At 45.1% G+C, this 14,593-nt stretch overlaps 1 protein-coding gene across 5 annotated transcripts in view; it reads right to left on the reverse strand.

Annotated features, from left to right (window-relative positions):
* The window catches only part of fam184ab (family with sequence similarity 184 member Ab), a 202,256-nt gene that overhangs the window by 93,672 nt on the left and 93,991 nt on the right, over nt 1–14,593 (reverse strand). For all 5 annotated transcript variants that reach the window (XM_059981474.1, XM_059981471.1, XM_059981472.1 and 2 more), the window contains exon 4: nt 12,918–13,099. In XM_059981474.1, coding sequence (XP_059837457.1) covers nt 12,918–13,099 — 182 coding nt within the window. The remainder of the gene's footprint in view (nt 1–12,917; nt 13,100–14,593) is intronic.

A 14,593-nucleotide genomic window follows, 5' to 3' on the forward strand; every position in this document is an offset into this window, starting at 1 on the left:
CCTCTTGCCATCTGTGAAAAGGCACTGAAGCATTTGGGCTCTCGCGACCAGACTATGTAACAGTTTCTTCCCTGAAGCCATTAGACTCCTCAATAGCCAGAGTCTGGACTGACACCAACTTACTGCCCTCTACTGTGCCTATTGTCTTTTTTATTATCTATTGTAATGCCTGCACTGTTTTGTGCACTTTATGCAGTCCTGGGTAGGTCTGTAGTCCAGTGTAGTTTTTGTGTGTTTTACATAGTTCAGTGTAGTTTTTGTATTGTTCATGTAGCACCATGGTCCTGAAAAACATTGTCTCGTTTTTACTGTGTACTGTACCAACAGTTATGGTCAAAACGACAATAAAAAGTGACTTGACTTGATTTGATTTATACTTCATTAGGAGTTTGAAGAGATATGGCATGTCAACTAATACACTTGAAAACTTTTATAGATGTACCATGGAGAGCATCCTGAAAGGCTGCATCACTGTCTGGTATTGGGGGGGACTACTGCACAGGACCAAAAGAAGCTGCAAAGGGTTGTAAATCTAGTCAACTCCATCATGGGTACTAGCTTACAAAGTATCCAGGACATCTTCAGGGAGTGGTGTCTCAGAAAGGCAGCGTCCATTATTAAGAACCTCCAGCACCCAGGGCATGCCCTTTTCTCACTGTTATCATCAGGTAGGAGGTACAGAAGCCTGAAGGCACACACTCAGTGATTCAGGACCAGCTTCTTCCCCTCTGCCATCTGATTCCGAAATCGACATTGAACTCTTGGACACCGCCTCACTTTTTTTAATATATAGTATTTCTGATTTTTGCACCTTTAAAATCTATTCTATGTACCTATACTGTAATTGATTTACTTATTTGTTTATTATTATTATTATTATTATTATTATTATTAATTTTTTATTTCTCTTCTATATTATGTATTGCATTGAACTGTTGCTAAGTTAACAAATTTTATGTCACATGCCAGTGATAATAAACCTAATTCTGATTCTGAGTAAGGGAAATGCTGGCAGGGATGGTAGCAGAGCAGCAATGGCATCTGTTTCTGGGAAAAAGTGAGGAAGGTGCAGGACATGTGTATTCCAAAAATGAAGAAATACTCAAATGGTAAAATAGTACAACCATGGCTGACAAGGAAATTCAAAGCTATTGTAAATGCTTTGAAAGAGCATAAAACAAAGCAAACATTAGTGGGAAGATAGAGCATTGGGAAGTTTTTTAAAATCTACAGAGAGCAAATTTTAAAAATCATTAGAAGGGAAAAGATGAAATATGAAAGCAAGCTAGCAAATAATATCAAAGTGGATAGTAAAAGTTTTTTCAAGTATGTTAAATATAAAAGAGAAATGAGGGCGGATATAGGAATTCAAACATGAGAAAATCTGCAGATGCTGGAAATTGAAGCAACACATACAAAATGCTGGTGGAACACAGCAGGTCAGGCAACATCTATAGGAAGAAGTACAGTCAACATTTCGGGTTGAGACCCTTCATCAGGACTAACAGAAAAAAGAGATAGTAAGAGATTTGAAACTGGGAGGGAGAGGGGGAGACCCGAAATGATAGGAGAAGACAGGAGGGGGAGGAATGAAGCTAAGAGCTGGTAAGTTGATTTGTAAAAGGGATACAAGGCTGGAGAAGAGGGAGTATCATAGGACGGAAGGCCTTGGAAGAAAGAAAGGGGGGAGCACCAAAGGAAGGTGGAGAACAGGCAAGGAGTTATTATAGACAATAGACAATAGGTGCAGAAGTAGACCATTCGGCCCCTCGAGTCTGCACCGCCATTCTGAGATCATGGCTGATCATTCACTATCATTACCCAGTCCCTGCCTTGTCCCCATATCCCTTGATTCCCCTATCCATCAGATATCTATCCAGCTCCTTCTTGAAAGCATCCAGAGAATTGGCCTCCACCGTCTTCCGAGGCAGTGCATTCCACACCTCCACAACTCTCTGGGAGAAGAAGCTCTTCCTCAACTCTGTTTTAAATAACTGACCTCTTATTCTCAATCCATGCCCTCTGGTACTGGACTCTCCCAACATCTGGAACATATTTCCTGCCTCAATCCTATCAAATCCTTTAATTATCTTAAACGTTTCAATCAGATCCCCTCTCAATCTCCTCAATTCCAGCGTGTACAAGCCCAATCTCTCCAATCTCTCTGCGTAAGACAGCCCTGCCATCCCAGGAATCAACCTAGTGAATCTACGCTGCACTTCCTCAATTGCCAGAATGTCCTTCCTTAAATCTGGAGACCAAAACTGTACACAATATTCCAGGTGTGGTCTCACCAGGGCCCTGTACAAATGCAAAAGGCCATCCTTGCTCTTGTATTCAATTCCCCTTGTAACAAAGGCCAACATTCCATTTGCCCTCTTTACTGCCTGTTGCACTTGCTCATTCACCTTCATTGACTGGTGAACTAGGACTCCTAGGTCTCTTTGCATTTCTCCCTTACCTAACTTGACACCGTTCAGACAATACTCTGCCCTCTTGTTCCTGCTTCCAAAGTGGATAACTTCACATTTATTCACATTGAATGACATCTGCCAAGTATCTGCCCACTCACTCAGCCTATCCAAGTCTCCCTGTATTCTCCTAACGTCCTCTTCGCATGTCACAATGCCACCCAATTTAGTATCATCAGCAAACTTGCTGATATAGTTTTCAATGCCCTCATCTAAATCATTGACATAAATCGTAAAGAGCTGTGGTCCCAATACAGAGCCCTGTGGTACCCCACTAGTCACCTCCAGCCAGTCCGAGAAACACCCATTCACTGCTACCCTTTACTTTCTATCTGCCAACCAGTTTTTTATCCATGTTGAAACCCTGCCCCCAATGCCATGAGCTCTGATTTTACTCACCAATCTCCTATGTGGCACCTTATCGAATGCCTTCTGAAAATCTAGGTACACAACATCCACTGGCTTACCCTCGTCTAACATCCTTGTTACACCCTCAAAAAACTCCAACAAATTAGTCAAGCATGATTTGCCCTTGGTAAATCCATGTTGGCTCGGCCTAATCCTATTTCTGCCATCTAGATGTGCCACTATTTCGTCCTTAATAATGGACTCAAGCATCTTCCCCACGACTGACGTTAGGCTAACAGGGCGATAGTTCTCCGTTTTCTCCTTCCCTCCCTTCTTGAAAAGTGGGACAACATTAGCCACTCTCCAATCTTCAGGAACTGATCCTGAATCTAAGGAACATTGGAAAATGATCACCAATGCATCCGCAATTTCCTGAGCCACCTCTTTTAGAACCCTCGGATGCAGACCATCTGGACCCGGGGATTTATTAGCCTTCAGTCCTACCAGTCTACTCATCACAGTTTCTTTCCTAATGTCAATCTGCCTCAATTCCTCTGATATCTTATGACCCTGGCCCATCCATACATCTGGGAGATTGCTTGTGTCCTCCCTGGTGAAGACAGATCTAAAGTATGCATTAAATTCTGTTGCCATTTCCCTGTTTCCCATAACAATTTCTCCCAATTCATTCTTCAAGGGGCCAACATTGTTCTTAACTATCTTCTTTCTCTTCACATAGCTAAAAAAGCTTTTGCTATCCCCTTTTATATTCCTGGCTAGACTGAGCTCATACCTGATTTTTTCTCTTCGTATTGCTTTTTTAGTTATTGTGAGAGGGAAAGAGAGAAAAAAATTAGGGATGGGGTAGGAAGGGGAGGAGGGACACTAACGGAAGTTAGAGAAATCAGTGTTCATGCTATCAGGTTGGAAGCTCCCCAGACGGAATATTAGGTGTTGTTCCTCCAACATGAAGAGTAGCTTTATCTCAACAGTAGAGAAGGCCATGAACTGACATATTGGATTGGGAATGGGACATGGAATTAAAATGTGTTGCCACTGTTAGATGACATATCAAAATGGGAATGTGACGTGGGACATATCGGTGTCCAACATATAATTCTCTATAACTTCCACCATCTCCAATGGGATCCCACCACCAACTGCATCTTTCCCTCCCCTCCTACGTTCTGCTTTCTGCAGGGATCGCTCCCCACACAACTCCCTTGTCTGTTTGTCCCCCACATCCCTTCCCACCGATCTCCCGCCCGGCACTTATCCTTGTAAATGGAACAAGTGCTACACCTGCCCTTACACTTCCCCCCTCACCACCATTCAGGCCCCCAGACAGTCAATATAGGTGAAGCAATACTTCACCTGTGAGTCTGCTGGGGTGATATCCATGGCCTCCTCTACTGTTGAGATGAAGCCACACTCAGGTGGGAGGAACAACACCTTATATTCCGTCTGGGTAGCCTCCAACCTGATGGCATGAACAGTGATTTCTCTAACTTCTGTTAATGCCCGTACTCTGCTTCTTACCCGACCCCTTATCTATTTATCTATTTATTTATCTATTTATTCATCCATCCATCCATTTATCTATCTATCTATCTATCTATTTATTTATTTATTACTTTTCTCTTTTTCCCTCTCACAATAACTCCTTGCCTGTTCTCCATCTTCCTCTGGTGCTTCCCTCCCCCTTTCTTTCTTCCAAGACCTTCCATCCTATGATACTCCCCATTCTCTAGCCTTGAATCCCTTTTGCCAATCAACTTCCCAGCTCTTAGCTTCATCCCGCCCCCTCCTGTCTTCTCCTATCATTTCAGGTCTCGCCCTCCCTCTCCCACTTTCAAATCTCTTACTATCTTTTTTTTCCGTTAGTCCTGATGAAGCGTCTCGACCCAAAACGTCAACTGTATTTCTTCCTATAGATGCTGCCTGGCCTGCTGCGTTCCACCAGCATTTTGTGTGTGTTGAGTGGATATAGGACCGCTAGAAAATGAGGCAGAAAAAATAACAACGGTGGACAAGGAGATGGCTGATGAACTAAATGAGTATTTTGCATCAGTCTTCACTGTGGAGGACACTAGCAGTATGCCTGATATTGTAGCGTGTGAAGGATTAGAACTGCAGCAGTTACTGTTTCAAGAGAGGAGGTGCTCAAAAAGTTGAAAGACCTAAAGGTTCATAAGTCACCCGGACCAGAGGAACTGCACCCCAGAGTTCTAAAAGAGGTAGCATTAGAGATTGTAGTGGCATTAGAAATTATCTTTCAAAAATCATTGGATGCTGGCATTGTGCCAGCGGACTGGAAAATTGCAAATGTTACTCTACTCTTTAAGGAAGAGGGAAGGCAGCCGAAAGGAAATTACAAACCAGTTAGCTTGACCTCAGTGGTTGGGAAGATGTTAGAGACAATTGTTAAGGATGAGATGATGAAGTACTTGGTGACACAGGACAAGATAGTGCAAAGTCAGCGTGGTTTCCTTCAGGGAAAATCCTGCCTGATGAACCTGTTAGAACTTTGTGGAGATTACAAGTAGGATAGATAAAGAGGACTCAGTGGATGTTGTATATTTGGACTTTCAGAAGACATTTGACAAGGTGCCACACATGAGGCTGCTTATCAAGTTAAGAGCTCGTGGTATTACAGGAAAGTTACTAATATAGTTAGAGCATTAGCTGATTGGTAGGAGGCAGCAAGTGAGAATAAAAGGATCCTTTTCTGGTTGGCTGCCAGTGACTAATGATGTTCTGTAGGGGTCGGTGTTGAGACTACATTTTTTATGCTGTATATAAATTATTTAGATGATGGAATAGGTGACTTTGTTGCTAAGTTTGCAGATGATATGAAGATTGGTGGAGGGGCAGATAGTGTTGAGGAAACAAGTAGGAAGCAGAAGGACAGATTAGGAGAATGGGCAAGAAGGTAGCAAATGAAATACAATGTTGGAAAGTACATGGTCATGCACTTTGGTAGTAGAAATAAATGTGCAGACTACTTTCTAAATGGGGAGAAAATCCAGGAATCTGAGATGCAGATGGACTTGGGAGTCCTTGTGCAGAGCACCCTGAAGGTTAACTTGCAGGCAGAGTCAGTGGCGGGGAAGGCAAATGCCACATTAGCATTCATTTCAAGAGGTCTAGAATACAAGAGCAAAGATGTGATGCTGAGGCTTTATAAAGCAGGGGTGAGGCCTCACCTTGAGTATTGTTAACAGTTTTGGGCCCCTCATCTTAGCAAAGATGTGCTGGCATTGGAGAGAGTCCAGAGGAGGTTCACAAAGATGATTCCTAGAATGAAAGGGTTATCATATGAGGAACATTTGATGGCTTTGGGTCTGTACTCGCTGAAATTCAGAAGGATGTGGGGGGGGATCTCATTGAAATCTTTCGAATGTTGAAAGCCTAGACAGAATAGATGTGGAAAGGATGTTTCCTGTGGTGGGAGAGTCTCAGACAAGAGGGAATAGCCTCAGAATAGAAGGGCGCCCTTTCAAAACAGAGATGCAGAGAAATTTCTTTAGCCAGAGGATGGTGAATTTGTGGAATTTGTTGCCACATGCATCTGTGGGTGTATTTAAAGCAGAGATTGACAGGTTCTTGATGGTTGTTGATGATCCAGGGAGGTTGAGGGGGTTCAGTCGGAGGGCACATGGGGCTGACAGAAACCGGTTTTAACCTAGAGATGTGAAATGTAGGATGGATTTGCATTGATGTGGGTAGTTTGAGCCGGATTGCCGTGAGATTGATAATGCTCTCAACTCGAACGGTCCCGGGGGGTGGGGGGGGGGGGAGCTTCTTGGGCTTGTTCTTGAGTGGAATGAATGTCTTTGGACGAGAGCCACACCATCTGCCCAGATACAGATACACCAGCTGTCGATACTCAGGAGCAGGGGTACGATGACGGTCAGCAATTTTTTCGTTACGGTTGACTGAGCTAAGCAGGGCCGTGCGTGTCTTCCCAGATTTTCTGGCACCTGTGTATATGGGCCTGAACTGACGGCCTGTGACGAGGTGGGGACAAGGGTGCTGGGAGAGGACCCATATGCAGGACACAAACACGTCTTTCTTAGGTACAATAAAATAGCGTTTATTACTCACTACACAGAAGATTGGGGAATCGAGGACAAAGAGAAACACGAACCTTGGACTACGGGGATTAGGGACTTGGATCGCTGCAGACCTTGGACTAGGACAGGGTGGAACATGGGCAGCCACGGACCTTGGGGACTGGGACCACCACTGCCCTTGGACTTGGAGACTGGGACCTTGATTCACAGCCGCCAGACGCTTGGATACCATGGATCACTGCAGCCAGGAACGTGGACACCAAGGCACAGGACAAGGAATCTTGAACCAGGACTCCTCCTTCAGATCAGGCATCGAGCCGGGACTCTTCGAAGGGTCAACATGGACAACGGGCAGGAACATCGAGTCAGGACTCCGCCTTCCACTCGCCCCTGGTAGGTTGACCTTGCCACTCTGGTGACGGAAAGCAAATTGCTGGTACTCCGATGTGGGCTGGATCACTCTGGCTTATCGTAGCGGCAGTGGCGACTTGCGAAGGCTTCTTAACACTCTTGCCCCGAACGGCTAAAGCCAGGGGTTTATAAGCTGCCGGTTCAGGTCGAGGGTAGATTACCTTGATTGCCAAGCTCAAGGGACGCATGAAACAAAATTAAAAGGGAACAAGGCGTCAATGGTCCGGATTGCAACCTAACTAAATTTAAAGGGGAACCGATCCAGACCATGACACGGCACCGCAATCTCCTCTTCCTGGGCGGGAAACAGCGGGAGTTGATACCCGAGAGAGCATTCAAACAGAGATTTTCTGGTAGCGGTGCTGACCAGAGAGTTGTGGGCGTATTCTATTCATGCGAGATGGCTGCTCCAAGTAGATGGGTTGTTGGATGTTATACAACATAACGCCGCCTCCAACTCCTGGTTGATCCACTCTGTTTGCCTCTGCGTCTGTGGGTGAAACCCGGACGACAGGCTAACTGAGGCACCAAGAGCTTGACAAAAAGATCTCCAAACTTGCGAAATGAATTGAGGTCCCCGGTCGGAGACAATATCCAAAGGGATTCCGTGATGTTGGAAAAAGTGGATGACGAGAAGGTCTGCGGTCTCCTGTGCAGAAGGTAGTTTAGGGAGGGCTACAAAATGTACCGACTTGTTGAAACGGTCCACCACCATGAGTAAGGCAGTGTTTCCATGTGAAGAGGGCAGACCAGTGACGAAATCTAAAGCGATGTGGGACCAGAGACGCCCAGGGACAGGTAGGGGACAGAGTAATCCCACAGGTGGCCGATGGGAGGCTTTTCGACTGGCGCAGACAGAACATGCAGAAATATAGGAACGGGTGTCAGCATCCATGGAGGGCCACCAGAAATGCCTCTTCAGGAGGGTCAGGGTCCGATCGATTCTGGGATGGCAGGCGAAACAATAATTGTGCCCTCACTGTAGAACCTGTGATCGAACAGAATCGGGTACAAAGAGGCGATTGGGAGGTCCAGTGCCTGGGTCGGGTTGAGTCCTTTGGGCTTCTTTGACTCTGGACTCGATCTCCCAGGTAAGGGCAGCCACTACACAGGATGGTGGAAGAATGGTCTTAGGGTTGCGACGGTCCTCCTTGGAAACATATTGATGGGAGAGGGCATCAGGCATTCTTGGACCCCAGGCGATAGGTGAAGGAGAACCTGAACCGGCCAAAAAATAATGCCCAAACGACCTGGCAGGAATTCAGGTGTTTGGCGGTCTGCATATATTCAAGGTTCTTGTGGTCTGTCCAGATGATGAACGGGTGTTCTGCCCCCTCCAACCAGTGTCTCCACTCCTCCTATACCAGTTTGACCGCTAGTAGCTCCCGGTTCCCCACGTCGTAGTTCCGTTCAGCGGGAGACAGTCGGCGAGAGAAGAAGATACAGGGATGTAGTTTCTGATCCGGGCCCAAACGTTGGGACAGTACCGCTCCCACCCTGGAGTCAAAGATGTCAACCTCCACAACAAACTGACAGGAGGGATCCAATTGAATCAGAACGGGAGCAGACGTGATACGCCTCTTTAGTTCTGCGAGTGCTGAGTCCGCCTCAGAATTCCAAAGGAAAGGTGTGGCAGTCGAGGTAAGTTGGGTAAGGGGAGCCGCCACCTGTCTAATTTCTGATGAACCCGCGATAGAAGTTCGTGAACCCCAGGAACCATTGGAGTTGCTTGCAGACGGTGTGTTTTGGCCATTCCGCCACAGCCCGGATCTTTTCAGGATCAGTTCTCACCTGTCTCCTCTCAATGATATAACCTAGGAAGCTGACCAAGGGGACGTGGAATTTGCATTTCTCCGCCTTTACGAATAATTTATTATCCCCCAGCCTCTGCAGGACTTGACGGACATGGTGCACCTGTTGCTCGGGACTGCTGGAAAAGATCAGGATGTCATCCAGGTAGACAAACACAAAGCCGTTAATGAAGTCTCTTAGTACATCGTTAATCAAGGCTTGAAAAACAGCAGAGGCATTGGTGAGGCCGAAAGGCATGACTAGGTACTCAAGTGGTCTAACGGGGTATTGAAAGCCATCTTCCACTCATCTCCCTCCCTTATCCGGACCAAATGGTAGGCATTTCAGAGGTTCAACTTCGAGAAGGTGGTGGCTTCATGAAGTGGCTCGAATGCAGAACTTATAAGAGGCAGTGGTTCTTAATGGTTATACGATTTAGGCCTCTGTAGTCGATGCAGGGACGGGGAGAGCCATCCATCTTCCCCACAAAGAAGAACCCTGCACCCACTGGGGAGGATGAGCGTCGAATAATGCCCGCCGCGAGAGATTCACTGATGTAACCTTCCAGTGCTTCCCTCTCTGGCCGGGACAGATTATACAGCCAACAGGTGGGTAGAGTAGCTCCGGGGAGAAGGTCGATGGCACAATCGTATGGTCGGTGTGGAGGCAGGGAAAGGGCGTGTTGTTTGCTAAAGACTTGTCCCAGGTTGTGGTACTCTGCTGGAACCCTGGACAGGTCAGGGGGTTCAACGGCAGATGAGGTCATGGTGATTCTCACAGGGGAAAGGGCCAACTGTAGACAAGTGAAGTAACAAAATGGACTCTAGCTGGTGATCTTCCCGGTGGACCAATCAATGCAAGGATTATGGCGGCTTAGCTAGGGGTACCCAAGAACTATCGGAGCTTGAGGAGAGGAAATTAGGTTAAATTGTACCTGCTCCTGATGATTCCCAGAGAGGATCAAAGACAGTGGTGGAGTACGGTGAGTGACTCTGGCCAGAAATCTTCCTTCCAGTACCCGGGCTTCCAGAGGGGTACTCAATGGCTCCCGAGGAATTCCGGCCTGGGAAACTATGTTTTCATCCAACAGATCCCCCTCAGCTCTGGAGTCTATCAAGGCAGGCAAGGACAGGGACGGTTGGTTGTGGTTCACAGTAGCTTGGATCTGCATCCAGGATTGGGAGACAGAAGGGAATGTTGTCTGACTCACCAGGGTCCCCCTTTCCACTGGAGAGCCATCCCTTTTGGCTGAAGGGAATAGGTAGCACGAAAGTGGCCAGACTGACCACAATAGAAACAATCCCCGGCTCTGAATCTCCGGAGTGGCTCTGTGGGAGAAAGACGGCTCCGTCCCAGCTGCATTGGTTCCTCTCCCGGGATGGTGTGCTATTCTAGGAATGGGAGGAGGAGAGAGGTTAGGGCTGGGATTAGATGGTAAAGCATGCCGTGGGGTGGCCAAAGGAGCAGGGCAACTGGTTCTCTCCCTCTGCCGTTCTCGGAGTTGGTTGTCCAGCCTGGTGGCTAGGGAGATCACTGAATCCAGGCTGTTGAGTCATCCCTAGCCGCCAACTCGTCCTTTACTTTATCACAGAGGCCTTGCCGGACGGAATACCTCCTGGAGTGCCGCAACATTCCAACCCGAGTCGACCGCTAGTGTCCAGTACTCCTCGGAGTATTCAGCATCACTGCGTGAGCCTTGACAGAGGGTGAGTAGACGCTTGGTGGCATCCCTACCGCAGACTGGATGGTCAAAAATCTTCCTTATCTCTGAAATGAAGGTGAGGAAGGAAGAGCAGGTCTCTGGCTGATTGTCCCAAATCGCGGTGGCCCAAGCTAAGGCATTTCCTCGCAAGAACCCCGTAATGTAAGCTACTTTCGCTTGGTCAGAGGCGTATGTGGATGGCTGCTGCACGAACACCAAGGAGCATTGCAGAAGAAAAGCCCTGGCACTTCCCCAGATCTCCGGCGTAGGGTTCTGCTTTGGGTACGTGCGGCTCACTTAACGGACGTGTAGTGAATGCATCAGGTGTCGCCAATATAGGCTGTCTTGGTTGGTTAGACAGAGTTCCGGGGTCGACGGGGTAAGATGGGTGGATACTCAGTCGACCTGTTCACTGACTTTTCTTATGTCCACTGACAGGGAGCAGAGGTACTCCATGACATCCCAAAGCAGCTGATTGTGCAGGCCCAGTAAGGAGTCCTGGCTGGCGAGGGCTTGTTGCAAGGGATTCGTGTCCCCTGGGTTCATGCTGGCCAGTTTGTTCTGCTCCTATGTCTTATGGTCTTAGGGTGTAAATAAATGTTTTGAAAGAGCCTGTTGCATGGGGCAACTGAGGAGAACCCAAGTGCAGGACATCGGCACGTCGACTGAGTTGGGGAGGCTGGCGTAGACTTGAACGTAGAACAGGAAACCAGAAGAATCTTGACATGGAGACGGGAGTTATAGCGACTTTCCAGAAACTGGAGCGGAACTTAGAACTGACAGTTCTAATCAGACAAGGGAACAAAGTATCACACGAGAATAGACCAACAAACTGGCAACCTGTGATAGTGTCGCCATCGTATTTATTTCCCAGTCTCTGATGAAATCCAGATGTACGGTTATTGGGTAAACGAGCAGCAATGGAGATCAAATGACTGAAATTGGGGCATAGCTAGGGAGAAAGAAGTGTTAAAGGGGAACGGCCAACCGGACCCATGACAGATCCTTCTAATAGATGCAAATATTCCATCTTTTTATTGATATCCTAAATTAATGACAGTCAGGTTTATTATCACCGGCATGTGACGTAAAATGTGCTAACTTAGCAGCAGAAGTTCAATTCAATAGATAATCTAACAGAGAGGGAAAAAAATAAAATAAAAATAATAACAATAAGCAAGTAAATCAATTACATATATTTAATAGATTTAAACAAATGTGCAAAAACAGAAATGCTGTATATTAAAACAAAAGTGAGGTAGTGTCCAAAGATTCAATGTCCATTTTGGAATCGAATGGCAGAGGGGAAGAAGCTGGTCCTGAATCACTGAGTGTGCGTCTTCAGGCTTCTGTACTTCCTACCTGATGGTAACAGTGAGAAAAGGGCATTCCCCAGGTGCTGGAGGTCCTTAATAACAGATGTTGCCTTTCTGAGACACAGCTCCCTTGAAGATGTCCTGGGTACTTTGTAGGTTAGTACTCAAGATGGAGCTGATTAGATTAAATGCTACTGTTGAACATTTTTAAGTTTATAACCTGTAAGAACCCTTTCTTTCATATTCCACATGGAAGTTTCCCACCAATTTCCTTTTCTCTATATGAAATCATCATGGCAACAGTAAACAATTTTTAGTAACTCCACTCTACCACAAGTTCAGCATAAGCAAGCTACCGCATATTATCAAAAAGAACATTGCACCCGAGTTGACTGGATATTTTAATTATATATTTGATTTGGGAGGGGGAGAATTTGTCACTAGGTCAATAATTTCATCTTCATTTAGGAGATATGTACAGCTATATTCATACAAACAAATCAAACACACCCCTCAGAGCTGGGAAGTAATTTAAAAGATAATGAGTGAAAAATATGCATGCTTAACAATACTATGTTCACTAATATGAAAGACATTTAGCTTTGTTAGCAAAGCAAAACTACTTTAAAATAAAACTGTATTATATACATAGGAGATTCTGTGGATGTATTTATGTATTTTCTTAGTAAAAAATCCAATATTGAAAGGTTGAAGTGGCAACAATCAATTTAAATTTCTTTGTATTTGCATTACTCCCAAAATATCTAAACTACTAAAATATCTTAAAAATTAAAAGCACAACCTTCTCAATGGCCATTAGTTGTTGTCTCTGCTGCTCATCCAAGGTCATCTTGCTGTTTCGCAATGTATTCCTTTCCTCTTCAAGATGGGATAACTTCTCCATTAATCTACAGTGCTGTAACTCCAGTTCTTGGATTGTAGCTTCTTGAGTCATTTGTGTTGCTTGAAGTGTTCCAATGTGACCTAAAATCAACACAAAGCATTTTTATATAATTGTTCCGTGATTATCCATGATCTCTCATATTACAATACAACTATTATACTTAGTTACTGTACATTCATGGATCTGTGGTTAAAAGATTCCAGTTAAATTCATTCCCTGGTTTTGAAAAAAATCTTTAAATCGAAGTACCACCTATGCTCTGAGGTGGATGTTATAGAATCTCTGATACAAAAGAAATATTTCAGAGGTTCTAGACAACAGCTATTTACCAATTAATACAACTAAAGGAATTAATATTGTCATTATTATATCTTTATTTGTGGGAAACTTGTTATTTATTAATGCCTATAAAGCACATGTGAAATTAGCTGAGAAATTAAGAGGTCAAAATGATGCTGTATGAGTGTGAACCTCTCTTAGTTAAAACGAGTAGTTGCATGTTTTAAATTAAATCAAAAAAACATTTAGCATCTATTTGTAAACTTCACTGTAGGACAAAATTCAAAGGTATAAATACACAATAATATAAGCAATGTTACAGAAAGCTCTGACAATTTTTCCAGGGCTTTGGCTGAGCATTTTGTATTGTCATTGACACAAATAACCTACTGGAAGACTACATGATAGCTAAGGTTGCCCCTGTACTTAAGAAGGGTAGCAAGAATAGGTGCGGAATTTACATGCCAGTGAGCCTTACGTTATTGATGGGAAACTTATTGGATGGGATTCTAAGAGAGAGGATTTATTGAACTTGGAAAGGAAAGGACTGATTAAAGATAATCACCAGAGCTTTGTGTATGGGAAATCATATATCACAGATGAGATTGGGCTTTTTGGAGAGGTGGGTCACCCATAAATGGGTCACCATTTATATAAATGATTTGGATAAGAACATAGGCGGCATGATGCAGAAGTGGGCTGAGAAGTGACAGATGGAGTTCAACCCAGAGAAGTGTGAGGTGGTACACTTTGGAAGGACAAACTCCAAGGCAGAGTACAAAGTAAACGGCAGGATACTTGGGAGTGTGGAGGAGCAGAAGGATCTGGGGGAACATGTCCACAGATCCTTGAAAATTGCCTCACAGGTAGATAGGGTAGTTAAGAAAGCTTATGGGGTGTTAGCTTTCATAAGTCGAGGGATAGAGTTTAAGAGTCGCAGAGTAATGATGCAGCTCTATAAATCTCTGGTTAGGCCACACTTGGAGTACTGTGTCCAGTTCTGGTCACCTCACTATAGGAAGGATGTGGAAGCATTGGAAAGGGTACAGAGGAGATTTACCAGGATGGTGCCTGGTTCAGAGAGTATGCATTATGATCAGAGATCAAGGGAGCTAGGACTGTACTCTCTGGAGAGAAGGAGGATGAGAGGAGATATGATAGAGGTATACAAGATATTAAGAGGAATAGTTAGAGTGGACAGCCAACACCTCTTCCCCAGGGTGCTACTGCTCAATACAAGAGGACATGGCTTTAAGGTAAGGGGTGGAAAGTTCAAGGGGGATATTAGAGGAAGG

Source organism: Hypanus sabinus, chromosome 10 (genome assembly GCF_030144855.1).
Source record: "Hypanus sabinus isolate sHypSab1 chromosome 10, sHypSab1.hap1, whole genome shotgun sequence".
Lineage (NCBI taxonomy): Eukaryota > Metazoa > Chordata > Chondrichthyes > Myliobatiformes > Dasyatidae > Hypanus > Hypanus sabinus.